The following is a 25,735-nucleotide window of genomic DNA, read 5'->3' on the forward strand; positions in this document are numbered from 1 at the left end:
CCCCGGCCCTGGTCCGGGTGCTTGCAGGGGGCAGCCAGTCAAAGTGTCTCTCTCACATCGATGTTTCTCTCTCTCTCTCCCTCTGTTCCTCCCTTCCACTCTCTCTGAAAAGCAATGGAAAAAATATCCTCAGGTGAGGATTAAAAAAAAAAAAAAAGAAAGCCTGGCCGGTGTGGCTCAGCGGTTGAGCATCGACCTAGGACCCAGGAGATCACGGTTCACTTCCCGGTCAGGGCACATGCCTGGGTTGCGGGCTCCAACCTGAGTCAGGGGCGTGCAGGAGGCAGCCGATCAAAGACTCTCATCATTGATGTTTCCATCTCTCTCTCTCCCTCCCCCTTCCTCTTTCTGGAATCAATAGAGAAATATTTTTTAAAAAAAGAAAAGAAAGAATCAGATGTGATAGGGATCAAAAGGAGAACTTTCACAAGAGCATCGGCCCTGTTTTCCTGTCCAGTTTCAGGGTTTGTGGAACTAGTGGGGAACACGTTGGCCCTATCAATAGAAATCTAGCCTCGGAAGGGTTGTTTGCACAAGAGAGTGTTGAAAGACAACCAGACTTCAGATTAGAGAACACTCTGCAGAAGTAACTTAAATTCCAAACGTAGCTCGGCCAGTGTGGCTCAGTGACTGTCAGCCTATGAACCAGGAGGTCACTATTCGATTCCCAGTCAGGGTACATGCCCCAGTTGGTTTCCGGCTCAATCACCAGTGGGGGGCATGCAGGAGGCAGCTGATCGATGACTCTCTCATCACTGATGTTTCTGTCTCTCTCTCTCTTCCTTTCCCTTCCTCTCTCTGAAATTAATAAAAATATATATATATTTTAAATTCCAAACAGAAGCCCAGGATGTCAGTAGACTATCTTCACTGATAATTTGAGTGTTGATAATTATGTTACAATTGTCATCTATTAATTAGTTCTAAGCTTTTTTTTCTTTGGACGGGTGGGCCTAAGCAGAAGACAGCCTTTGGCAATGTCTTCTCTCCCACTTGATATGTAATATCCATGACATAAGAACAGGATGAATAAAAATAATTTCAAATAAGTTTCTGAAAAGTGTTAAAAATGATATTATTAAAAGTGGCAGAATGGCTAGATGAAATCTATGAAATCCTCTAGAAAGTAGAACAGAGGGGCAGGGAGATGAAGAATTGGTCCAGAAGACACAACATACAAATAAAAGGAACTCCTGAAAGAGAGAAAAACAAGAAAGTTTCTAGAACCAAGGGGCATGAGCCCCCAGATTGAAAAGATCCACAAGCATCCAGAAGCAAGAATGAAAGACCTGCAGAGAGCTGAGCATGTGAAGTAATCAGAGCACCGGGGACAGAGAGGAGGTTCCCACATTCACACATTGGGCTTCCCGGCTTGTAGCAAACATGTTACTACAAGCCCATGGAGCCATGCTTCCAAGTTGCGGGGGCAACAGTGTTGACAATCTGGACCTCATACCAGCCAGACCGTTCTTGAAGACTAACCAATGCTGTGCATTAGGTATTAGAAAGTGTGAGATAACTTTTTAAAAGATTGTGATCAGATACACATAAAGTTCACCATCCTAACCATTTTTAAGTGTACGGTTCAGTAGTGCTAAGTACATTCACGTTGTCGCACTCCAGGACTTCTTCATCTTGCACACCTCAAACTCAGTCCCATTGGACAGCAACTCCCCATGTCCCTCCTCCCAGCTCTTGGCAACCATCATTCTACTGTCTGTCTCCAGGACTCCGACTACTCTAGGTACCTCATATAAGTGGAATCATACAGTATTTCTATTTTGGTTTATTTCACTGAGTATAATGTCCTCAGGTTTCATTTATGTTGTAACAGGTGTTAGGATTTCCTTCCTTTTTTAAGGCGGAATAATATTCCATTGTGTGAATATATCACATTTTGTTTATCTCATCTGTCCATGGGCACTTGGGTTCCTTCCACCTCTTGGGTATTGTAAATAACGCTGCTATGAACATGGGGGTACAGATATTTCTTCGAGATCGTGCCTTCAATTCTTTTGAATATATATCTAGAAGTGGGATTGCTGGATCATACGGTAACTCTATTTTTCATATTTTCAGAAAGAGATAACTTTTCATTAAACCTCTGCTGAAGAACTAGCCACTGCCCAAAACCCAGAAATTACACAGACGGTTTTGCAACGTTTAGAGCTCAGAGCCAGAACCAGGCCCACTTCCTTCTCTCTGCTCCAGCCATGCAGGTGCTGCAGCCGCTTCTCACATCTTTGGCTTCCACCAGGTACCAGTGGGAAACTCAGGGGTAAAAATCTCTCTGGGCTCAAAACCACTTCCTCAGGCTCAAGGTCAATGTTTCATTTTCTGTGTTCTGGCTCTGCTCATCCCCCAGCTTTACCCTTGGGACCTGGCCTGTCCCCAGGCCCAAGCATCTCCTGACCAGCCCTCCTCAGCTGCCGTGCCTCCTGATCTAGACCACTGTGAGGTGTCTTGGGAACCCCCCTTCCTGCCAGCATCTATTATGCCTTCCCAGAAGCCCTGGGTCCAGACTGTCAGAGCTTCTCAGGGTAACCCTGCAGGCTCTCAAAGCTCCCCTCCCCTCCCCTCCCCTCCCCTCCCCTCCCCTCCCCTCCCCTCCCCTGTTTTTTCTATGCTCTTCCTCTCCTCTCCTTTCCTCATCCCTCCCACCTCTCCCCAGTGCTCTCCCTCCTTCTCATCTTCCTTCCTGCACAAAGGTGCTTCGTCTGGGTTTGATGCTCCCTTTCCCATCCCGCCAGAGCACAAGTCAGTCCTTCGAAGCTTTACGGCCAGACATGCTCTCCTCCTTGAGGATATTGAATATCTTTTTCCAGAAGTGACCTTTTCCCCCCAGAGAAAATCTGAGAGGGGAGGGGAGGTGGAGCACCCCTCCAGACTGCCTCCACAAGGTCTCAGGGATCCTTGGCAGGGAGTTGTGCGTATGATCTTTATAAACAGAAAATCTAGAAAACAAAAAAGACAACAGATCGCCTTTCAATCCCCCATGGTTCTGGGCCGGAGGGTTTCTGGTCTCATCCTGTGAGTTTTCTGCACTTGTCTCTGCAGGAGGCTCTGGCATGAGGTGGGGTCTTGCTCTCCCAGGAAGAAGGCAACTCTGGAGAGAGACCACAGCTTCGGGGCCCACGGGTGGGCATGTATCTGCTCTAGTGGGGTACCCTCTCACCCAGAGGGCGCCCCACCATGTGTGGAAGGAAAGGGGCCATAGGCTAAACACGACAAGCTCAGGGGAGGCCTTGCAAACTCAGAGACCTAAAGTCTCAGGCCAACCACAAGGATGGCCTGAAATTAAAACTTTATTTTAACTAAAAGCAGTCTATGGTAATTTTTGCCTAACAAAGGTTAATTTTCACCTTAACTATGCCCGTTGGTTTATCTTTTTGCATCTGAGATAACATATCTGATTAACATTTTTTTCTGGGCCTTCAAAGCACAGAGCTGAGACCACAACACCCCCGCCCCCATTATCATTGTTATCATGTTAATGTTAACTGTTAACTATCCTGCCCTCACGTATGTAAAAGAAGTGTGTGTCTATCATTTTACTTTTTACCTAACCCCAGGGTTCCCCCCACATACCCCTGCTTTGCTTTCTCCCACCTCCCTAATCTATCACCAGTGGATTTCAGGTAACCCACTTACATCTCCCCCTTTGATCGTAATGTATAAAACAAGGTGCAAAACTGCCGTTCTCTGGAGCATTATCTCCATCTGTTGAGATTCTCCTTCCCAGCATGTGTCGATAGTTTGGCTCAAATAAACTCACAAAAATTCTTCACAGGTTTGAATGTTTCTTACATTAACACACGGGACTTGTGAAAGGGCACAGTTATCAAGGCCACCTCAGAGCAGCCACAGGGCCTGTGCTGTGAAGAAGTCCACAGGAGCCCATGGGAGCCTCCAGGCTGTGGGGACAGATGTGCCCAGGGGGACCAGCAAGCAGAGGCTTCCAGCCTCAGTCCATCTCTCTCACCCTTGGAACTGAGGCAGTCTCCACATCTCTCCCGCACCTTGGTCTTGACCTTCCTGACTGCTGGAGTGTTTTCCACTGCATTGGACCAAGGTGCTAAATTGGCGGACATTTAAATGAACAGCAGGTCACTGTAAAGGATAGTGGGGAAGGGCACGTAATAAGAATAGAGCCACAGATGTTTAATAATCATTCACCTTACTAACTACAGATAAGGTTTCTTATAGGCCCTGGGAAACTGGAGGGTGAAGCAATGCTGTAAAAAGATAAGATGCCTCGGTGGGTCCACTACTCAGAAAAGAAATATATTTTGAGAACAGACCAAGGACAGAACACGCTTTGATTTGGTTGCTGTGCCCGGACCCTGACCCCGTCCAGGAGTTTGCCTCAGGAACACTGACCATTCTATGGTCCCAAGAACCAGGCTGAGCTGTTTGTAACATCACAGATTAGCCACCTGGTTATGGGACTTTGAGCTCCTGAAGGCCCCACTGCAGCCCCCCCCCCGTGACACTTGCAGCTGGCAGGCGCAGGTAGCTATCTCCCCCTCGCTGGTACATAACCAGCCAGCTGGTGAGGGGGTCAGAGCAGAATTTCCAGGGTGGCCGGCTGCTCTCCAATCATTCACCCACAATAATGGAATAAATGCTCATATATGATTCAACCATGTCTCTGCTTAATTTGGTGCAAGCAGTGACAGACAGCCTCAGACCCTTTGTGTTCGGTTTCATAACAACCACTGCCCAGTGTTGTGTCAATGTTTGGGCCCTTCCCCTCCTGGAAAGGGGCAGGTAACTAATGCAGGACCACCCCACCCCTGATATGTTGCTGGGAAACACCAGGCCATGTGATACCATGTGCAAGAGAGCATGATACCAATGCAGCAGGCAGGGGTCCAGCACTCATCCCCAGTCACCCTGAGTTACCCTGTACTGTGACCAGGGGCAGCCCACAAGAGGCCCAGAGCCACTGACTTTCTGATTCCAAAAACTCTGATAGAGACCAGTGTGTGAAATGGGGACCCCAGCTCTAGGTTGTTGTAGGCATCCTCCTCAGGTCTCCTTTCCACCCTATTTACCCGGGTCTGTGTGAACTTGAGCTTCCCCTCTGCACCCGCTCAGCTCTTAAGGAGCCAGGGAGACTCAGGCCAGGGCTACCAGTCTGGGGAAGTGGAGAGGGCTGGGGCAAAGGCCATCATTGGCCTGGTCAAATTCTAGTTCCCCCATTTGCATGTTGTGCAACAGCAAGGAAGATCATTTCCCACTCAGAATCTTTTCCTAAAAGAGAAGCATGGAAGATCTGAAATTTCAGAGAAATGTCAGAGGCACAGGAAGTTCTCAGAAATAATAATGATATGACATAGGGCTGAGCACTTGGCATGTGCCCATGCACCTATCTTACACTAACACCCCAGCTCCCATCAGTCCCCACTGTACAGAGAGGAACTGAGGCTCAGAGGTTAAGGAACTTGCCCAAGGTCACACAGCTAAGTGGTGGAGCCAGGATTTGAACCTAGCTCTCTTTCTAAAGCCTGTCTTTTTATCCTTCAATCTATACCACAATTGTAAGGAAGTTGGGCTGAGCAGAAATCTGCCAGTTACGTGGTCTGCTGAAACACATGGGGAAGAGATGAAGAATTGCCATGTTCTCCGGCCTGCTGGAAAAGCCCAGCAGAGCTGGGTTAAAATCTTAGCATCTCCATTTCTCATTGCATGATCTTAGGCAAGTCCCTTCACTTTCCTGAGCCTCAGTTTCCTCATCTGTAAAATGGGAATGACAATGTTTGCTTTGCCTCCTTGTAGGGAGAATTAAGTGAGCAAATGGTTGCACAGGGCCTGCTTGGAGTGGGTGCTCAGAGAATCATACCAGCTGGTGTTTCTGGAAACATTTAGAAATGCCCCCTCTGTCCCATCTCCTCCACTTAGCAGACCCTCCTCCTGGGCCCTTGCATGCCTCTGTGTTCTGCTCAGCTTCTTCTTTATCTTGTCGGGTCCACTGGGGGCTTAGCACCCTTTCAGCACCACTGAAATATGCCCTTAGAGGCTGTAAAAACAAGCAAACCATTTGACCCAGAAATTCTACTTCAGGAATCTATCCCAAGGAAGTAGTTTTACCATTCATTCACTGAGTCTCAATGCTGATTTACTGAGCACCTACTGTGTGCTGGGCCATATACAACGTGCTGGGGATACACTGGGGAGCAAAGCAGTCTGGTACCCCAGCAGTCTGGTACCCCAGTGTCTGCCCAACTGTCTAATTGCTGAGGAGATTTAGCCAATTATTAAGGCAATAATTACACAGATAAATATATAATTGCAAATTGTAATGGCAAGGAATTTTTTTTATACTTTAAAAAATATATATATATCTTTATTGATTTCGGAGAGAGGAAGGCAGAGGGAGAAAGAAACATAGTGGTGAGAGAGTCATTGATTGGCTGCCTCCTGCATGCCCCCCACTGGGGATCGAGCCCACAACCCAGGCATATGCCCTGACCAGGAATTGAACCACAATCTCTTAGATCATAGGTCTATGCTAAACCACTGAGCCACGCTGGCTGGGCGGCAAGGAAATTAAAATTTTTATATTATTATTATTTTAGAGCGAGGAAGAGAGAGGAAGAGAGAGAGAGAGAGAGTTACATCGATGTGAGAGAGAAACATCGATAGGTTGACTCCTGCATGGGCCCGACTGGGGATGGAACCCCCAAGCCCCCGGAATCGAACTAGCAGAGAACAACACTTTCCATGCAGAGAACAACACTCAACCAAATGAGCCACACCGGCCACGGCTGAAATGGTTTTGATATATGTCATAGTAGGCTTTTGCCTACTAGTTTTGTTAAGTCCACGTCTGTACCCAGGAATCTGGGGAAATGCTCACAAGATAAAGGCCAAGTGAAAGAGAGGGACTTCGAATTTTCTGTGAGTGCTTTCACTCAAAAGTTTCTCCTTGAAGGTGAGGGCTGGACCTGATTTCAGCTGGGTCCTGGGGTGGGTAGTGGTGTCCCTAAATGTTTATGCAAGAGAAGAAAAAGACAAACAAAAATAATAGGCTACCCAGTGGGAAGGAGCACTCTCAGTGACCAGATCGTGGTTCCTAAACAGCATTCTCCAATAAAAAGAACCAGGGCTTCTGGGAGAAATGGCTGATTGCAGGGATGGGGTAGGAAAAAGACAAGCTGAGCCTGGAGCATCGTGTAGCACACTAAGGAAGTGCTCAGGGAACAGAATGAAGGGGGCACGGCAAAGGGACCCAGGGGCCAGCCTGAAGGAACTCCCAAAGCTGGAAAAATTTGAACAACAAATTAAATAGCATAGGATTAGAGTCTAAGTCAAAGTATAAAATTAGCACACACGAGTCCTCCCTGGCCATATAGCTCAGTTGGTTAGAGCACTGTCCCAATGCACCAACGTTGCGGGTTTGATCCCCAGTCAGGGCACATACAAGAAGCAACCAATGACACGTAAATAAGTGGAACAACAAATCCATCTTTCTCTTCTCTCTCTCCCTTTCCCTCCCTCTCATGCTGGCATAAAATCTTTCTCATAAAGGAATTCCAGGTAATTTATTTGGATGCTTTCCCCTGCAGGAGGTGCGGCTTAGCTCCCCCTGATGGTGGACTGCGCTTAATGACTTGTTTCCAAACCACAGGTATGGAGAGGGGGACAATAGCAACTTCACAGTGGAAAAACCTGGAAACTCTATCTTAACCAAGCGATCATGGTTAATATCACAGTGAGAAGTCATGTGGTATGCCATGTGCCCCGTGAGAGGATGTGATGAGAGGGGCACCTCATCTGGTGGTACCTGCCCCTACAATCCATAACCCCTGGCTGGTCATGAGGAAAATATCAGAAGAAAAAAAATTAAGGGACATTTGGCAAAATACCTGACCAGTGCTCCTCAGGACTGTCAAGGTCATGAGAAGAACAAGGAAAGGTTGAGAAAGTGTTAAATGGACGGGACACACATGATGACTAAATACAATAGGGGATCCTGGGTGGGATTCTGGAACAGGAAAAAAAGCCAAACGCAGATAAAATTCAAGTAAAGTCTACAGTTTAGGTAACAGTAATTTAACAATGTTGGTTTCTTAGTTTTGACAAATGTCTTACAGTAATGTGAGATGGTAGCATGGGGGAATTTGAAATTAGCTAAGGCTCAGCGGTTGAGCAGCAACCTATGATTCAGGAGACGGCGGTTCGATTCCCAGTGAGGGCCCATGCCCGCTTTCGGGCTCCAACCCCAGTGCAGGGTGTGCAGGAGGCCGCCCATCAATGACTCTCATCATTGATGTTTCTCTCTCTTTCTCTCCCTCTCCCCTCTTTTCTCTGAAATCAATAAAGACATATTTTAAAATAAAATGAAATTAGCTAAGGGATAGATGGGAAATCTCTACTATTTTTGCAGCTTTCTGATAAACACAGACACACATACACAGGTAGAATAGAGTGGAAAGAAAAAGCAAAACTTTAGCAGTAAATATATTTGGGCAGTGGGAAAAGAATGCCTGTCTGCTTTTAACTCATCAAATATCTTTAATTAGGGTTTATTCCATTTAAACTTTCATTATTACACTATTTCTGATCAGAAGTCACCTATTACTTGTATAGTGACAAAGAATGAAATAAAGCATTTTGCATAATACCTATATCATCTCATTTAATTCTCACAACCAGCTGGATAAGATAAGATTACTTCCCCAATTTTACACATGGGGAAACGAAAACTCAGAAAATCAAAGTGATTTGCCTCAAGTTATATAACAACAAGGATGAGGGGCTGGGATCTGAACTCCGTGGCTCTGACTCCAGAGGGACAGGGAACTGGAAGCGCTTTCTCTCCTCTCCCGGGGTGGGGAGAAGAGGCTGGACTCTCTCCTAAGCAGATTTCTCTTTAGCCCAAGGAAGACTTTTTAACTAGAATTGTCCAGAAGCTATGAGCGTCCTGGAAAGGTCACGAGTCCCGTCAGCAGAGGGCCATGGAGTGTCCTGGAGAGGGATTCAGGAGACCTGACACCTATCTTCCTCCTCAGGTCCGAAGGACAGGGCTGCGTCTCTCCTGAGGCCCAGGCCACACCGGGCGGGCCGCGTGTCCCTGTTTCCCTGGGCGGGCCACGGGGGTGCAGGGGGCCTCTGGGGCTTCATCTTCGTCGCTGTCGCTCGTCCCCCGTGGAGTCCGTCGCTGACGACTGAAGACGGGGGGGGGGGGGGGGGGACCTGCTTTATTCACTCGGAACCTCCCTGACGTTGACCTTCTAAACAGTGCCACCGGTGTGACAGGTGGGTATTGCAACCCCATTCTGGAGATGCGAAAACTGAGGCTGGAAGAGGGAAATGGCTTACCCAAGAGCTGCGCGTCCGGCCCCTGCGGAGCGGCTCCACCCCGCGCGGGGCGGGGCGCGGCGGGGCGCGGCGGGGGCTCCTGCGGGAGGGCGGGCGCCCGGCCACTCGGCGCGAGTCCGGCGAGCCTCGCGGACCATGGAGCCCGTGTCGCTGCAGGACTTCGTTTGCGCCCTGGACCCCGCCTCCCTCCCGCGGGTGCTGCGGGTCTGCTCCGGCGTCTACTTCCAGGGTGAGTGAACGCGCGGCGGCCGCTTCCCCCGGGCGTGCGGGCAGAGGCGCTGCCGGGGCGTCGGAGACCCGCGAGGGTGCGCCCCGCTCCCGCCCCCGCCCCGACGCTGCCGCTGCCCGGGCCGCGCGCCTGTGGGCCACACGCACCCCGGCGGCAGTGTGCTCGGGCGCGCGGGGGTGCAACCGAGCCGGACCCGGGTGGAACCGCTGCGCGCGCTGATTGAGGTCGCGGTGGGCGGGGGCCGCGGCGTTTGGGTGCTCGTGACTCACAGCTGTTGCTTCTTTGGTGTTTTGTGGCTTTTAAAAATTTATTATTTTTTAAGTTATCTTTATTGTTGAAAGTATTACAGATATCCTCCCCCCTCCATTCCCCCCCATTGGCCCCCTCCACCCCGCTCCCGCCCCTGATTTAAGTGCCGGGTCAGCCCTCCCGGCCGGGGAGCCTCCCTCTCCCCTTGACTGCCGTCTATCACACCACCGTCCTTAGGGCGCGCCACCCCACCTTCGTCCCCTGCTTGGCACTAACAGGCAGCGCCTGATGCCCGCGGCCCTCCAGGTCTCAGCCCACATGTCCCCTGGTCCTGGGAGCCTTCCTGGCGCTCTGCTCACCGGCCACAGCGCGCCTCGTTCGCTGCGGGCAGGACGCGGCGGGGGCTCAGTCACTAGTTGCCACCTGAGAGGGCAGGAGGCCACGGATTGACCGAAACCAGAAGAAAGCTGGCTGCTTGGCAGAGGGGAACCCCAGGGTGCTGCGGGTGAAGGAGGAGCCCTGGGAGGCAGAATGGGGAAGGAAGAGGGAGAGGAGAGAGGGAACCAAGATGATGGTGGCGCTGAGGCTCCTTCCTTAGAGAATGAATTAATGCATGGGTGCCCTGGCTGTCCTGTCCCCTCTCTGTCCCCTCTCTCTGTCCCTTCAGTCTGCCACAGCGGCTTCCAGTAAAGTGTTCTGAGGCCCCAAGTGGGTCCTAGACCAAAGGCGAGACATACAGAAGGCCACACAAGGGACAGGCCAGGCCACCACACAGTGGGTGTGGTCAGGTCCACTTGGGAATCTGGCGGATCTGGGTTCAAATCCCAATTCTACCTCTGGGGGCTTCCTGCAGGCGCCTGGCTCTGTTTGCTCTCTTCTGGACATCCCCTGCTCGCTGTGTGTCATAATACCTGAGTTTCTTCATTCTGCCTGAGCCGGGTAGTGGGAAGTGACAGAAGTTAGGGTAAGAGAACCAGATGGGTGCGAGTATGGAGGTGGGGTGAGTGTGGAGGACAGATGGTGATACTGACCAGGCGGTGGCTGGTCCAGACACTTGGAAGGGGTTAAGAGTTGCAGCTTTGGAAGAAAACATCCTGGACTCAGGTCCCAATGAGGCATCTTGTTACCTATAATCTTGGGGCCCCCCATGCAGCCTTGCCGAGGCTCAGTTTCATCATTTAGTAAAGAGAGCCTTCTGTCCTCAGAGGGCAGTGGTGAGTCTTAAATGCATTTGCAGTGCTCACCACAGTGCTGCTCGTCACCTCAGCCTGGTGTTCACACCAGCCCAGGCCCCTGCTCGAGCCCCCCCCCCCGAAACTGTAGATGGACTGTGTTTTATGAGCTTGTGTGCATTTTCCTGGGGATAAGGGAAGAGGTGTTACCCAGTTTCTCAGGGCTGTTGTGAAGGGCCCTGCTGGGGCTGCAATGGGTGGGGTTGTCCGGTGGCTTCAAGCGTCACCAGCTGTACTTTGCTGTTGGTCGTCAGCAAGATGCAGAGCCTGTGCACTCCGTGTGCGATAGAGATCTCTGCTGAGCGCCTTCTATATTCCGGACACTGCTTTAAGGGCCCAGAACCCTGCCTACGGGGCTCCCCCGTCCGTGGTCCTTTGTTCTCTCCTGTGTTTCTTTTAAAAACAATTCATCTGAAGAAGAAAGCACCAGGGTGGGTGCTAGGGTCTGTGTGACATTGTCTTGCCCCTGACCCTCTCTGGGCCTGAATAAATAACTGCAGTAAGGGAATGGGAGTCACTGGGGTGAGTTACTAATTCACGACTTGAACACACACTGAGAGGCCACGGCTGTGCCGGCTGCTGTGGCACTAAGATGGGTCAGCCCTGCTCTGAGAGCTCAGTTTAGGAGGCACGGGGATGTGAAGAAGGCCAGAGAATGTACCACAGGGGGATATGTCCAGCGCTAGAAGGTGAAGGTGGCATATATGCCACCTAAGGACAGCTGAGCTAGTGGCCATTAAGTAGGGAAGGGGAGGCATTCCAGGCAGCAGGAACACGTGCGCAAAGGTGTGGCAGAGCACGGCTGTGGGAGGACAGGCCTCACAGTGCTTGGCCCTTGCTGAATGGGGAAACTGAGTCTGTGTCTCCACAGGTTCCATCTATGAGATCTCTGGGAATGAGTGCTGCCTTTCCACAGGGGACCTGATCAAGGTAACCCAGCTTCGCCTCCAGAAGGTTGTCTGTGAGAACCCAGGCACAGGCCAGACCATGGAGCTGGACCCCAACTTCAAGGGTAAGGTTGGCACTTGCCTCCCCGAGTGCCCTGGCACCCTCCAGGAACACCCGTGGACACTCATGGGCTTGCCCACTCCAGCATGCACTCCCACTCCTCTGGGTTAGCATGTGCGCCTCACGTCCACCCAGCCTCAAGGCTCAGGATGTCCTCATGGTGGTTTGACCGTGCCCGGAGCCTGGCGTGGCTGCACCCTCTCCCTGTCCATCGATCTGATCACCTCTTGGTTGGGATTTTCTTTGTTCCAGGTCTTTTTTTTTTTTTTTAAATATATTTATTGATTTCAGAGAGAGGAAGGGAGAGGGGGAGAGAGATTTGAAGCATCAATGATGAGTCATCATTGATCAGCTGCCTCTTGCACACCCCCGACTGGAGATCGAGCCCACAACCCGGGCTTGTGCCCTGACTGGGAATCAGAACTCGATCTCCTGGATCCTAGGTTGATGCTCAACCGCTGAGCCACGCCCGGCAGGGCTGTTCCAGGTCTTTGTCCACATGCCTCTGTGTTCCCTCATTCACTTACTAAACATTTATTCCCACCCTCTGTGTGGCAGGCTCTGCGCTGGGGGCTGGGGTGTGGGATGAACCAGGGGCCGCCCTCTCTGGTGGGGAGCTCCCACGATGGCAATGAGAGGAAGGGCAACAGTAGAAGTAGGTGCAGGTTTAGAGTGGGCTTTGGCGGGAGTGGCCTGCCTCAGTGGTCTGGGAGGGCTTCCTGAAGGAGGTGGTACCTGGGCTGGAGGAAGAATCCCTAGAGGGAGTATCATGTGCACATTTGGGGCTCCAGAAACCCCATGTAGCTCAGTTAACTCAGGAGGCATATAGTGGGGTAGACTCTGGGCCCGACGCTAAAGCCAACAGCCTGGGTGGGAATCCTGCTCTGCAACCACTATCTGTGGCCTTGGCCAGTTCCTCTCTGGGCCTCAGCTTCCTCTTGTGTGATGGGGGCACTCAGGCTTGATGTAAGGATGAAATGAGTTGCCATGCATGAGGCATGTAGAACAGAGCAGGCACAGAGCATGTGCCCCCCGAATGCTGGTTCTTGGTATGAGTCACTGTGATCACCCAAACAGGATGAGCGAGGGTGTGGGCTCCAGCTGAGGTGGGAGGTGGCTGGAGTCAGACCGAAGGGGGCTTGTGTGGGGCGCAGACACATTTTGGTCTTTATTTTGAAGGCATTGAGGGTTTGAAAGCCCATGAGGGTTTTAAATATAGAAGTGACTTGTTATTTTATATTTTGAGGATTTTGTTTTGATTTTGAAATAATTTCAAATTTACGGAAGACTTGCTGGAACTACTCTACACCCTTATCCGGATTCACTGATTGTTAAACATTTGTTACATGTGCTTTCTCTCTTTCCCTTTCTCTCTTAGTACACACAGATACAGATATGTGAACATATGTTACTGTATATGTATAAATTTTTCCTGAACCATTTGAGAGTAAATTGTAGACGTGAGACCTAATATTTAGGTGTAATACTTACTCCTAATATTTAGGTGTGTCTCCTAAAAACAAGGAGATTTGCTCACAAAACTATAGTTTAATTATCAAATTTGGGAAATTTAATATTGATATAATACTAGTGCCTAATCCACAGTCTGTATTCATATTTCACCAGCTGCCCTAATAATGTCCCTTGTAGCAGTTTTTTCCCTTGATCCAGAATCCAGTCCCAGGTCACACATCACAAACAGCTGTCCTATTTCTTTCTTTCTTTTGTCTCTTAATCATTACCCAAGGATATTTTTTCCATTGCTTTTCAGAGAGAGTGGAAGGGGGTGGGGAGAGAGAGAGAGAGAGAGAGAGAGAGAGAGAGAAACATCGATGTAAGAGAGACACATCGATAAGTTGCCTCCTGCACTCGCCCCAACCAGAGATCAAGCCTGCAACCGAGGTACGTGCCCTTGGTCAGCATCGAACCCGGGACCCTTCAGTCCGAGGGCCGACACTATAACCACTGAGCCAAACCAGCTAGGGCAGCTGTCCTATTTCTTTAGTCTCCTTCAGGCTGGAAGAGTTCCTCAGCCTTTCTTTGTCCTGACGTCCATGTGCTTAAAGAGTCCAGACCAGTGCTTTTGCAGGATGTCCCTCCGTCTGGGTCTGTATGATGTTTCCTGGATTGGATATGTGTTGAGTGTTGTTTTTTCTTTTAAATATATCTTTATTGATTTCAGAGAGAGGAAGAGAGAGGGAAAGAGAAACATCATTGGTGAGAGAGTCATTGATGGGCTGCCTCCTGCATGCTTCCCACTGGGGATAGAGCCTGAAAACCTGGCATGTGCCCTGACTGGGAATTGAACCGTGATCTCCTGGATCATAGGTCGATGCTCAACCACTGAGCCACGCCGGCCGAGCATGTTGAATGTTTTGAGCAGGAAAAATCTCAGAAGTGATGTCCAGATGTGGGGTTAGTTTAGGCCAGTCAGGTGGCAAGAGAAGAACGGATGGGGTGGGGGAGGGGCAGAGGGGTGAGAGCAGCCAGAATTGGCAGACACTTAAGGGGGGTGAGGGGTCAGAACTCATTTGGCCAGTGGCTCCTAGGTTTCTAGTTTGGGAGAGAGGGACAATGGTGCTGCCCCAGGATGGGGTGATAGGTGTTGGATGTCAGGTATCTGGAGGCAAAGTTGGCAAAATTAGAGGCAGGTGGGGTCAAGAGGTCGGAAAATGTGGCAGTTGTCAGTGTGTCTTTTGGGGAACACATCCCTGTTCTGTTCTCTGTCTCTGAGCAGTCCCCCCTGTGTCTGCCTGTGTCAGGGGAACTGTCTCCACCTCGGCCCCTTGCTGTCCATTCACACGTAGTCACTTGCTGCCTCCCCTCTCAGCCCTGCAGCCCAGGTGTCCAGATGCTGGCCTGTCCTTGGCACCTGTCTTCGGGGGAATCTGGCTGGGTTCTCTTTGGCCACTCTGGGGCCTGGTATATTTGGTCCTGGACCCAATAAAGGTCTGCGCCACCCTGACATCCTCTGCTGTGCCCCACAGGCCTCTTCAGTTCCCTCACTGGCCCCCAGAGCTATGGAACCCTGGAGGAACTGGTCTCAGCTGTAATCCAGAGCTCCAAGGAGCTGCCCATCTGGTTCATGTCGACCCACAGAATTGAAACAAAGGCCAGGGTGGTGCCTGAGGCGCAGCCCCTCATGCTTGAGGCTGTGGAAATGTACCTGGGGACCGCCTCTGCCCGCTGTGTGCTGAGCATGGGGACCCAGGTAGTGGCTCTGCACCTGCCCCTGACCACGAAGGGGCCCTTTTGGGAACTGGAGACTGGTGCCCCTCGGACCCTGCTGCAGACCCTGAAGGACCCGGCCCTGAAGGACCTCCTCCTCACCTGCCCCGTCTTCCCCTGGCGCTCCTTGATCCTGAGGCCTCAGTATGAGATCCAAGCCATCATGCACAGTGAGTTGTTGGGGCAGGTGGGTGGGGGTTGATGGGGAAGGGAAAGAGGGCACCTGGGGAGCTGCTCTGATGGAAGACTGCCCCCTGGAGTCTAGGGATTCCAGGTGGCTTACACAGTATATACAAAGTAACAGAATAAAGATTCCCAAAGAGTGGGAAGTTAGGTGTAAAAGAAGACAGGAAAATTGTGAGTTTACCAGCAGCTAGGATAAAGAGACACAGTGTTACCAAGTGAAACCTTGACCATTTGCTCCAGAGAAACATGTTTTCCTGCCTCCGGGGAGAACAGGATTGTTCAGAAGGCCCTTCTGTCAGAGTGACAGGGCACTGAGTGAATCCCTCAGCTGTTTTACAGGTTATTTCAGGGCGGGCTGGTGGCAGCATGCAGAGCAGGGTTGGTGATACAGAGGCAGAAGGACCTGTCCAGTGGGAGGCCGAGCCTGAGCAGAGGTAGAGGAATGGCATCTGTGGCCTCTTTCCCGGGGCCAGAGTTTGAGGTTTGGCTCCCTGGCAGTTACCCAGAGAGTCACTGGTCAGGATTGCTGGCAGATGACAGAGCCAAGTTGGGATTCTTTGCCCTGTTTTTAAAAAATCTTTAAAAACTACTTTATTATGGAAAAATTCAAACCTATACAAAAGTAGGGAGGAGTATAAACACCCTCTGACCCCATTACCGAACATCATAATTGTCAACTCACTATCCTGTCTCATCTCTCCCAAGGCCCACTCTCCCCACCCCCCCTGATTATTTCAAAGGAAACCTCAGGTATCATAGCATTTCTTTTGTAAATACTCCAATATGTCTCTCTCTCTCTCTGTTTTTTAAAGTCTCTTTTTTTAAAAATGTGACTCTTTAAGACACTAAAGTGTTTAAGAACACCATGGCTCGCAGCACACTACCCTTATGTGGCCCCAAATATTGTCAAGCAGTCTTTCATCTGTTGCGACCCTGGCTATGGTTCTGTCTTGATCACTTTCCTAACAAGGCATCATCAGTCACGTATCTCAGCAACTGATGTTCAGCAGCAGCACTTTTAATTCTTATCTGACCACTCTTCATGGCAGGTCCTCCTGGCCGTGGACCACAAGCCTCTCCCCACCGGCCTGTTTTCTGGTTTTTCTCCAGCTCCACTTGGTCTGATGGATGATACTAACCAGCACTTCTGGAAGCTTGAGCTGCTCTTTGGCTTCGGTGACCATTAGTTTTTTTGGGTTTATCTAGACGTTCATGTCTTTGTACCTCTGTTAGACAGTGACTCCTGTTTTCTGATTGGACTGATGCTTTAGAATGGATACTGGCCCACTGTCATTGCTATTTGTTTTTATTATAGTGCTTGGGTAAAAGTCGTTTACTTTTAAAATTTTGGTAAACCTCCCTAACCAGTTTTGCTCAGTGGTTAGAGTGTCAGCCCATGGACTGAAGGGTCCTGGGTTCAATTCCAGCCAAGGGCATGTACCTTGGCTGCAGGCTCCATCCCCAGTAGGGGGTGTGCAGGAGGTGACCAGTGGACGATTCTCTCTCATCACTGGTGTTTCTTTCTTTTGTTTTTATTGATTTGAGAGAGAGAGGAAAGGAGAGGGAGAGAGAGAAAGAAACATCAATGATGAGAGAGGGTCACTGATCAGATGCTTTCTGTATGCCCCCTGCTGGGGACCGCAACCCAGGCATGTGCCCTGACTGGGAATCGAACCTCAGTCTCTTGGATCCTTGGTCGATGCTCAACCGCTGAGCCACTCTGGCCAGGCTCAACATTGGTATTTCTCTCTCTTCCTCTCTCTGAAATCAATTAAAAGCTTTCTTTTAAGTAAACCACTTGAGTTTGGGTACATGCTCTTTCCTTCTTTGTAATCATGCTTTTCAGTAGTCATCCTATTTTCACTGAACCTGGCATGGTTCACAACGGGTGTCTCAGGGAGGAGGCTTTCCTCTTCCTCCTCGCTCAGTTCCAAATAAAATAGCTCTCCATTTTCCTGCACACTGTCCAGACATTCAGGCACAAGGTCACATTCTCACTGTGGCTGCTGCTTTATATTCTTAGCTGTAGGACTTCTACTCAGATTTTTAGGTGGTTCTGAATGATGGAGGTTCTGTAGTTTAGTTGTAATTTTGATGTGGTTGTGGGAGGATTCCAGTACCGAATGTAGCTACACCAGCTTTTTTTTTTTTTTTTTTTTTAATTGACTTTTAGAGAGAGAGGAAAGGGGAGAGAGAAGTATCAATTTGTTGTTCTACTTATTTATGCATTCATTGGTTGATCCTTGTATATGCCCTGATGGCATTGAACCCGCAACCTTGGCGTATGGGGACGACGCTCTAACCAGCTGAGCTCCCCGGCCAGGGCCCTAGGCCACTATCTTGACCAGAAGCACCATTCTTCACCTCAGCTCAGGCTCGGCCTCCAACTGGCCAGACCTGGCCAGGTTCTACCTGTTTCACCAACCCTGCCACCAGCCTGCACTAAGAACTAACCTTTTTTTTTTTTTTACTAGTTTTTAAAATAATGAGTTGGCTCCTTAGCATCCTTCAATGGGTGATTATTTAGGTGTTTCTTTTTTATCATTATGAACTCACAGATGAAATGTTTTCAATGTTCCAAATCCACTGAAATTATTATTTTTTAAAAATATATCTTTATTGATTTCAGAGAGAGGAAGGGAGAGGGAGAGAGAGAAACATCAATGATGAGAGAGTCATTGATCGGCTGCAGCCCACAACCCAGGCATGTGCCCTGACCGGGAATCGAACCCCAATCTCCTGGATCCTAGGTCGACGCTCAACTGCTGAGCCACGCCCAGCCGGGCTGAAATTATTATTCTTATTGAAGCTCAAATTATCTCAGCTTTGGCCAGTGGGAGCCTTTTCACATTGGCTCCTAAATCCTTTTGACATACCTTGGTGATCTTGAATAGATTTTCTTGCTTTCTGGTAACATATATTTCAGGCTCATCTTGAACATTTCCTCCTCAGGAACTGAAGTTAGCTCCTTCCTTGGGAGCCCTGGGCAGTAAGAGGCTATATCTGGGGAGTGAGGGGTTTTAATGGTCGGGGGGCTTGGCAGGCTGTGCTGGATGAGGCAGCTCAGGTAACCCATAAAGTATTTTGAAGAAAACAACAAAACAGTATAATGAACCCCCCCCCCCATGTGCCCATCTCCCAGCTTCAACCCATTATTAGCTCATTTGGCACAAAGCAAAAATCCCATCAGTGTGACCGAGGGAAGTCATCACTGCCCCTGAGCCTCAGTGTTCTCATCTGCAAAATGTAGAGGATATGCTTGCTCTGTCTTCCATGTGGCATGGATCAGACAACCCAGTGGGTGGGCCAGTTTGCCTCATAATCACAGTCACTCTTTGAGTTTATGTACCAGGTACTAATCCAGAGAGGAAACAAGTTGCCCAAGGTCATTTAGTCAGTGCTTTTCCTGATTTGGTTTTATCTCTTTATTTAAATCCAGGACTTGGAAAGGCAGCTTACAGAATTACATTCAAAATTCAATTAACATTTAAAAAGTGGTTTAACCAATTGGATATCCAATATTAAGGAATTATCAACTAATCATTATTATTTCAATGTGGCAATGGCATTGTGGCTGTTTTTAAAGTTTTTAACCATCCCTTCTTTTAGAGGTATGCACTGAAGTAGTCACAGATGGTGTGATGTAATTGTTCTGGTTCAAAATAATTCAGCGGAGGAGGAATCGATAGATGGGAGTAGAAATTAAAGATGAGCTTTGAGTTCAGTGTTGAAGCTGGCTACATGGGGTCACTATGCTAGTCTCTACTTTTATAAATGTTTAATAATTTCTAAAATAACTTAGAAAAAAAAGAAGTTGAAGGCAAGAGTAGCCAAGGAATCTGGTGTAGCAGGAAAATGCTGGTTAGAAAGAAAAGACAAGAACAGGAAAGAGGTCAGCCGGCCCAGATCTCTTTGCTGAGGGCGGAGAGTGTACTGCTGAGGTGGCACGTGGTGTGTGGCCCTGCCCTTGAGATGACCTCTCCCCTCCACAGTGCGCAGGACCATCGTCAACATTCCTTCTACCCTGGAGGTCGACGTGGAGGATGTCACCGCCTCCTCTGAACACATCCACTTCATCCAGCCGCTGCTGCTGAGTGAGATCCTAGCCAGGGGAGGCCCCTTCCCCCTGACCACGGAGATCCTGGAGGTTCCAGCGGGTCCCCCCATCTTCCTCAGCCCGTGGGTGGGCTCTTTGCGGAAAGGCCAGAGGCTCTGCATCTATGGCCTGGCTCTGCCACCCTGGCGGGTCCTGGCCTCGTCCAAGGGCCTGAAGATGCCCAGACACTTCATGGTCTCTGGGGCCTACAAGGGTAAACTGCGGCGACGGCCAAGAGAGTTCTCCACGCCCTATGACCTCCTGAGTGCTGTCCAGCCAGGCCAGCCACTCCGGGTGGTGGCCATGAAGGACTGTGAGGGTGATGAGCTGGAGATTCCTGGGTTCACTTCCCTGGCTATGGGGGACAGGCTGGAGGTGGTGGGGCCTGGTCAGGTCCACGGGGCTTACGGCAGGGACGTAGACATCTTGGTGTGTCTTCGGCTCAGTGACCAGGCTGGGGAGGAAGAGTGTGAAGAGAAGGCAGAGGACCAAGAAGAGATTGTGCTGCCCCTCTACTTCTCCAGCGGCTTCGTGGAGGAGGTGAGTGATGGCCGGCGATATAGCCTGGAAGACCTGACTGCCCAGTTCTCACTACCCTGTGAGGTCAAGGTGGTCACCAAGGACACCAGCCACCCTGCTGACCCTCTGTCCTCCTTCCCGGGCCTGCGGCTGGAGGAGAAGATCATGGAACCCTTCTTGGTGGTCGGCCTGGACTCTGAGCCTGGGATGTACTTCGAGATTCCGCCCCGGTGGCTAGACCTGGTTGTTGTGAAGGCTGAGGAGCACCCAGGCCGGCCAGCTGGGTCTCTCCCCATAGCCACAGTGGAGGAGCTGACAGATGCCTTCTATTATCACCTTCGGAAGTTATCGGCCTGCAAGAGCGAATGCCCCCCACCCAGGCCCCCGAAGGGTCCGGGCCTCAGCGGGCAGGGGAAACAGAACAGCAAGGAGAGAAGTGTCAAGGTACCAGTATAACCAGAGTTGGCAGGGATGGGTTCCTCTGTTAGGCTCACTGCAATCTGGCCACTTCATCTGGCATCACATCTTTCTTACAATCGTCTAGAACATGCACTTCATAAACTTGCATACTCTGCACCTGTTACTCTTATTTCACCCTGACGATCCTGGTGTTGGTGTGATTATCTGTGTTTTATGGCTGAGAAAATGAGGACTCAGAGACTCTGAGATTCACTTGAAGCCAGTTAACAAACAGGAGGCCTGAGCTGGAGCGTAAGCATTCTGATTCCAAGGTCATTGTGCTTTACCTCTTTGCCACCCCTGATGTCACTCTGTAGTTCAAACTTCATTTTTCACCTAAACTGTTTCAGCAGCCTCGGCAACCCCTACCACTGCTGTCAGAATGGCTTTCCAAATCCTTGCCAGGTCACTGATGGGTTTTGGCCCCATTTTCTGAAACCTCCAGTGGCTCCCCATTGCCAAGGGCTAATGCAGACCCCTTAACATAGATTCCAGGGTCCTTTCTAAGCTGACCTGTCTCACTTTCCGAGGCCCATCTTCCCCCACCCACTCTGAAGTCCACACTGCAGCCAGAGAAGCTCCTGACGCTCCCTTACTATGCCAGGACTCCTGCCTCAGCACTTTACACACACCAACCCTTTAGCCAGGCATGTTCTTTTTTTCAGGCTCACGGGAAAGGCTCAGCTTAGATTTCCTCCTAGGCACTGAGTCCTCCCTCTCGTGTACTCACACTGCATGTTGGACATAGCTTGGGGGTTGGGCATATAGTTTTCGGTTAGATGTACACGAATCTCTCTGGCTAGAATGAGGGTTCTGTGGGGGCAGGGACCTCACCCGCTCCAAAGTGGGCAGAGAAGGTGCCAGGGAGTGCTGAACTGAATGAAACGGAATCACAGTAAGGGGGAAAGAACCAGGCAGAGACAGAAAGACTCAGCTGTAGTCCCAGTTTCCTCACTGTGGCCTGGATTCTGAGCATGTTTCCTCACCAGTGAGCCGGAGATAACATCACTCACAGTGCTGTTTCATTAGCTGCACCTGCAGGGTGCTTACTCTGTGGCAGGCACCTTGTATACATTGCCCCACCTAGCTCTCGTGTTGTCCCCAAGGTGGGCACTGATATCCTCTCTTTGTACCTCGGAGAAAACAAGAGTGCCGGGAGGTAGTTTACCTGAGATCACATGGCTAGCAAGTGGCGAGCTGCAGTTTGAAGTAGGGCCTGACCACACAGCTTGAGCAGCTAACCACCATGCTCTACTCGTAGTTTGTACTGTGTGGGTAGTTAGTGGGACCACAGTGGAAGTTCAAAAGGTGGATTCTGGGTCTCAGCCCCAAAGGGGGTCATATCTAAAGAGGGGCAGTTGTTTTCTGAGGACAAAGAATGGACTGAGACATCTGAAATAAAGGCCTTCTAACAGTGCTGGAAATACGGTACAAAGAATTCAGACACCTCAGTCCCACCTTGGTTCCTGATGGAAGTGACTTTGGGCCTAGTTCCTGCTTGTTGTCCTTGATCTAGCAGCTTTTCCTCTCTGGGTACTAGTATTCTTTGCTGCTCGTCATGGAGCTATACTGTTTGCTCTCCACAGCACAGTGTGGTAGAAAGAGCACTGGCTTTAGAGGTGACAGACATGGCCTGGGCCCGAGCCTTGGCCCAAAATTGGGGACTGAACTGACTACTCAGAGGGTCACCTGATTAAATGAGCAGATATGCATGTAGCACCTGGCACAAGGTAGTTCAATAAAAGTCCTCTTCCTTCTGGTGCTTCTCTCTGCCCTGGCACTCTGTCCTGAGGCTGTGACCACCCCCACCCCTCGCCTCAGCTGTGAAGGACATTTTCCAAACTCCTATGTGGATATTGTCTCTAGCCTCCAACCATATCACCTCTCACCCTGGCCCTTCTTTCCCCTGTCAAAGAACATTTCATGTGCTTATAGCAAAAACCCCTGGGGTCCCGAGAAGCCCTACCCTGAAAAGGAAGTAGAGAAGGGAACAGAGGAAGTGACATTTGAAGGAAATGACAGTTCATGGATTCCGCTGCTCCAATTCTTGGGACCCTGATGACTTTTGCTTTTTCTCCCCCATAAGTCTTCTCAAGTCTCAGAACTGCAGCAACCCCCTCTGCTGCCCAAACTCAAGTCGAATACCCTGCCCGCCGTCACAGAGGAGAGATCAAATACCTACAGCAAGATTTCTGCCAAAACGAAAGGCCTCAAGCCCACTAAGCCCAACACACTGGATCCAGGTCAGTCCTGTCAGCTGTTCACCTATGTCTTTGCTTCTACCCTTCCTCCTCTGCTCCTCTGATGCCGCTTTTGCCTCTGATGGTGCTGGCCAAACATTCAGCAGGGCCCTGCCAATGCGCAGACCCTTCTGCAGTCCCAGCTGGATGGTCAGGCCTTTATAGGGTGGGCTTAGGCTGAAGGGTCCCTGCTGTTCCTCTCCCAGGATCCTCGGAGCCCTGGCAAGGGAAATGAGATCCTCTCTCAACACACTTCCCTCCCTCCCCAAGGCAAGGGGAATGTTTGTAGTGTTCAGTCAGAGGAAATGATAGTTTCTGGGCTAGAAGAATCTTAGAGCACTTAGACCAGCCCCTTCCCTGTCCAGGCAAGGAAGTGTGCCCTAAAGTGGTAAAGTCGGGGAAGGGACCTGCTTTCAGGCCAAAGATCCTCATTGACTTGGACTCCTTTGCAGATGAACATGATTACGAAGAAGTAGTTGAGCACTTTCAGAAAACCCTCTAGATGCTGGAGGAACCATGCTTCCTAACTGCTGCTTCTCAGGGAATCCAGGATCCCAGCCAATTGCTACAAGCCTTTAGAAGACCTTGGACAGTCTCACGGAAATCAGACTGCAGACAGGGACGCGGCTTTGTGGGACTGACTGGCAATGGGATGGACACTGCACAGCTACCTTCAGGTTCACTGAGGTCAGGCTTGTTTGGGCCAGCCCCTACACTTGATGTCCTGACTCAGAGCGTTGGTATCCAGAAGAGCCAACTGGTTTCTACTCAATCCTTCACCCCCAACAGCAGTTGTCCCACTGGTTGGTAAGAAAGGACATCAAAACCACCAATTTTGGTGATGGCAGCATAGTGACTCCTGCCTCTTGGTAAAGGGGGACTCAATCCTGACCACACTGAACTGAGAGCATTTTGTGTTTGCCACCCCCTTACCGTCTTCCCACTCCATTCTTCCTCCCTCTCCCCTGCCAAGGCTCTAAGCTCCTGAGAGACCAAGACTGTCTTCCTCATCTCTGCAGCACCTAGCACACAACAGCTGTAGGTGACTACCCAAGATTACTTCACTCAAGAACCATAAAATAAAAATTACACCTGAGCTTCTGGAAAAATGACAAGACATCACTTACTCTGTGTGCCAGACCCTTTACAAACCTATTGAAATCTTCAACTTTCTGAGGTAAACAACTGCCTGATTTTAAAGATCAGGAAACAAGCTTGAGTGATCAAGTGTTTCAGAAGGCAGACTAGTCATGAAGCTGAGTGAGGACCACAGGTCACCACCTATCAGCTATGACTATGAGCAAGTTATTTTAACCTAAGATTTAGTTTCTTCACATGTAAAATGAAACTGAGTTACCTACTTCACAAGATTGTTTTAAGAATCAAATCAGATAACCTTTGTAAAGCATTTAACACAGTACCTGGTACATAATAAACAGTTGATAAACATGTATCATTACTGACCAAGGTCAAACCTATACTCTTTTCACATGTCCAGATTGTCTCCTAGTCATGGAATCATCTGTTTTAACTCAGCTTCCACAGGTCTCATTTCCTGAAGTGGTGGGACTTTGGTTTCCTGGAATTAACCACCATGGTCAGCAGAGGACAGCAGGAAGACAAAAAGATGATGAGTCTCCAGTTGAGGTGAGAGCCAAAAGAGGGCCAAATTTCCAACCCCTGGATTCTAGGCACTACACCTAAGCTTGTCATTCTTTTGCCTGCCAATATCCCTCTGAGTTGTCTGGACCCACTGCTCTTCCCAGGCCTCCTGGCTCCCACACCCTTGGCACGGAGTCTTCCAGGTGAAGAATCTAGCACCCCATCCTCATCTCCCCCGCCAGTTCTCATGCCCTCCTCCAGAAAAACCATCTAAACTGCACAGGAGGACCCTGAGGAAGAATATCCTTGGACAAGCAATAATTAACAAAGTGAGACACAAAGTTCCTCCCTGGCACAGCTGCTAGGGGTCAAGCCCACATGCAAAATGCCAATAGTTTTCGGTTTGCATTTAATCTTGGCAACAAATTGAGCAAGATCACAAATAGGGGTGGGGCAGAGAAGAGGGCTGCGAGTTCCTACAAAAGAGGATTTCTAAGTGGACAAATGAGAAAGGGAGAAATTTCACAAAAGGGAAAACTGGGCTTTAAAGGAAAACACGTTTCACAACTATAACTGTGCATGTCTGATCAGAGCCATGAGGGTTAGCACAGAATGGACCAAAGGCATACCCCACTTTCAGGGCACTTTTGTCTTCTTTACCTCTGGAATAAGCCACTGGACGGTGGGGAGGGTGTTCCAATGGGGATAAGGATTCCCTCTGAGCAGTGGTCTCCAAAGTGAGCACCCACACCTGGGAGTACACAAGATGATCCGCTGGGATATATAAAAGTTATTAGTACATCACCTCATATTTTTAATATCCCTTTTCATTTATATTCTTGAATGTTCTATAATATATAACATACTAATACAGTAGCAAATGTAAATAACTGCTAAATAAATGAATATAAATGGGGGATGTATGCTCAAAAATACTTATCAATGACTTTTGAATTTCTCTCAGCTACATTTTTAAACACAATTCACATCAGACACTAATTCTTATTGGACTTTCTTTAGTTAAGCCCGATAAAGTACTACCATTTCTCAAGGAGCCTAACTTCCCACCTGTATATCTAGAGAGACTCTCTGGAGAGCAGGCTGGACTCATTGCGTGGCTGTGACACGGGGGGTAGTTTCTAAGAACTCGGGTCATACAGGAACTTGGTTCATGCTGTCTCAACATGTGCTACCAGAACACTATATGCGTCCCAGGTGACCACAAACATCTGAAGTGCAAATGCCTCCCACTTAAGCAGGGTAGAGAAAGGGTGGGGTTTCGTTCTCCTGAGGCATGGGCTGCCTATGCTCAACCCCACAGGCCTCCATAACGCTCAGAAACCACACAACTTCTGTGAGA

At 49.6% G+C, this 25,735-nt stretch overlaps 1 protein-coding gene across 4 annotated transcripts; it reads left to right on the plus strand.

The window, feature by feature from the left end:
* The first annotated feature begins 9,462 nt into the window (after positions 1–9,462).
* On the plus strand, positions 9,463–23,335 carry THEMIS2 (thymocyte selection associated family member 2). Of its 4 annotated transcripts, XM_087820823.1 has the most exons (7): positions 9,463–9,556; positions 11,909–12,049; positions 15,033–15,443; positions 19,452–19,616; positions 19,977–20,518; positions 22,620–22,776; positions 23,226–23,335. In XM_087820823.1, exons 1-7 carry the CDS (start codon positions 9,463–9,465, stop codon positions 23,273–23,275), a joined length of 1,560 nt encoding a protein of 519 aa, XP_087676949.1. In that variant the 3' UTR covers positions 23,276–23,335. The 4 variants fall into 4 exon arrangements, with proteins under 4 accessions (XP_087676949.1, XP_087676947.1, XP_087676948.1 ...); XM_087820821.1 differs by having other exon boundaries at positions 19,452–20,518; positions 22,620–22,785; XM_087820822.1 differs by having other exon boundaries at positions 19,452–20,518.
* The last annotated feature ends 2,400 nt before the right edge of the window (positions 23,336–25,735 follow it).

The sequence above is a fragment of the Miniopterus natalensis genome, chromosome 9, assembly GCF_054644295.1.
Source record: "Miniopterus natalensis isolate mMinNat1 chromosome 9, mMinNat1.hap1, whole genome shotgun sequence".
NCBI classification, from domain to species: Eukaryota; Metazoa; Chordata; class Mammalia; order Chiroptera; family Miniopteridae; genus Miniopterus; species Miniopterus natalensis.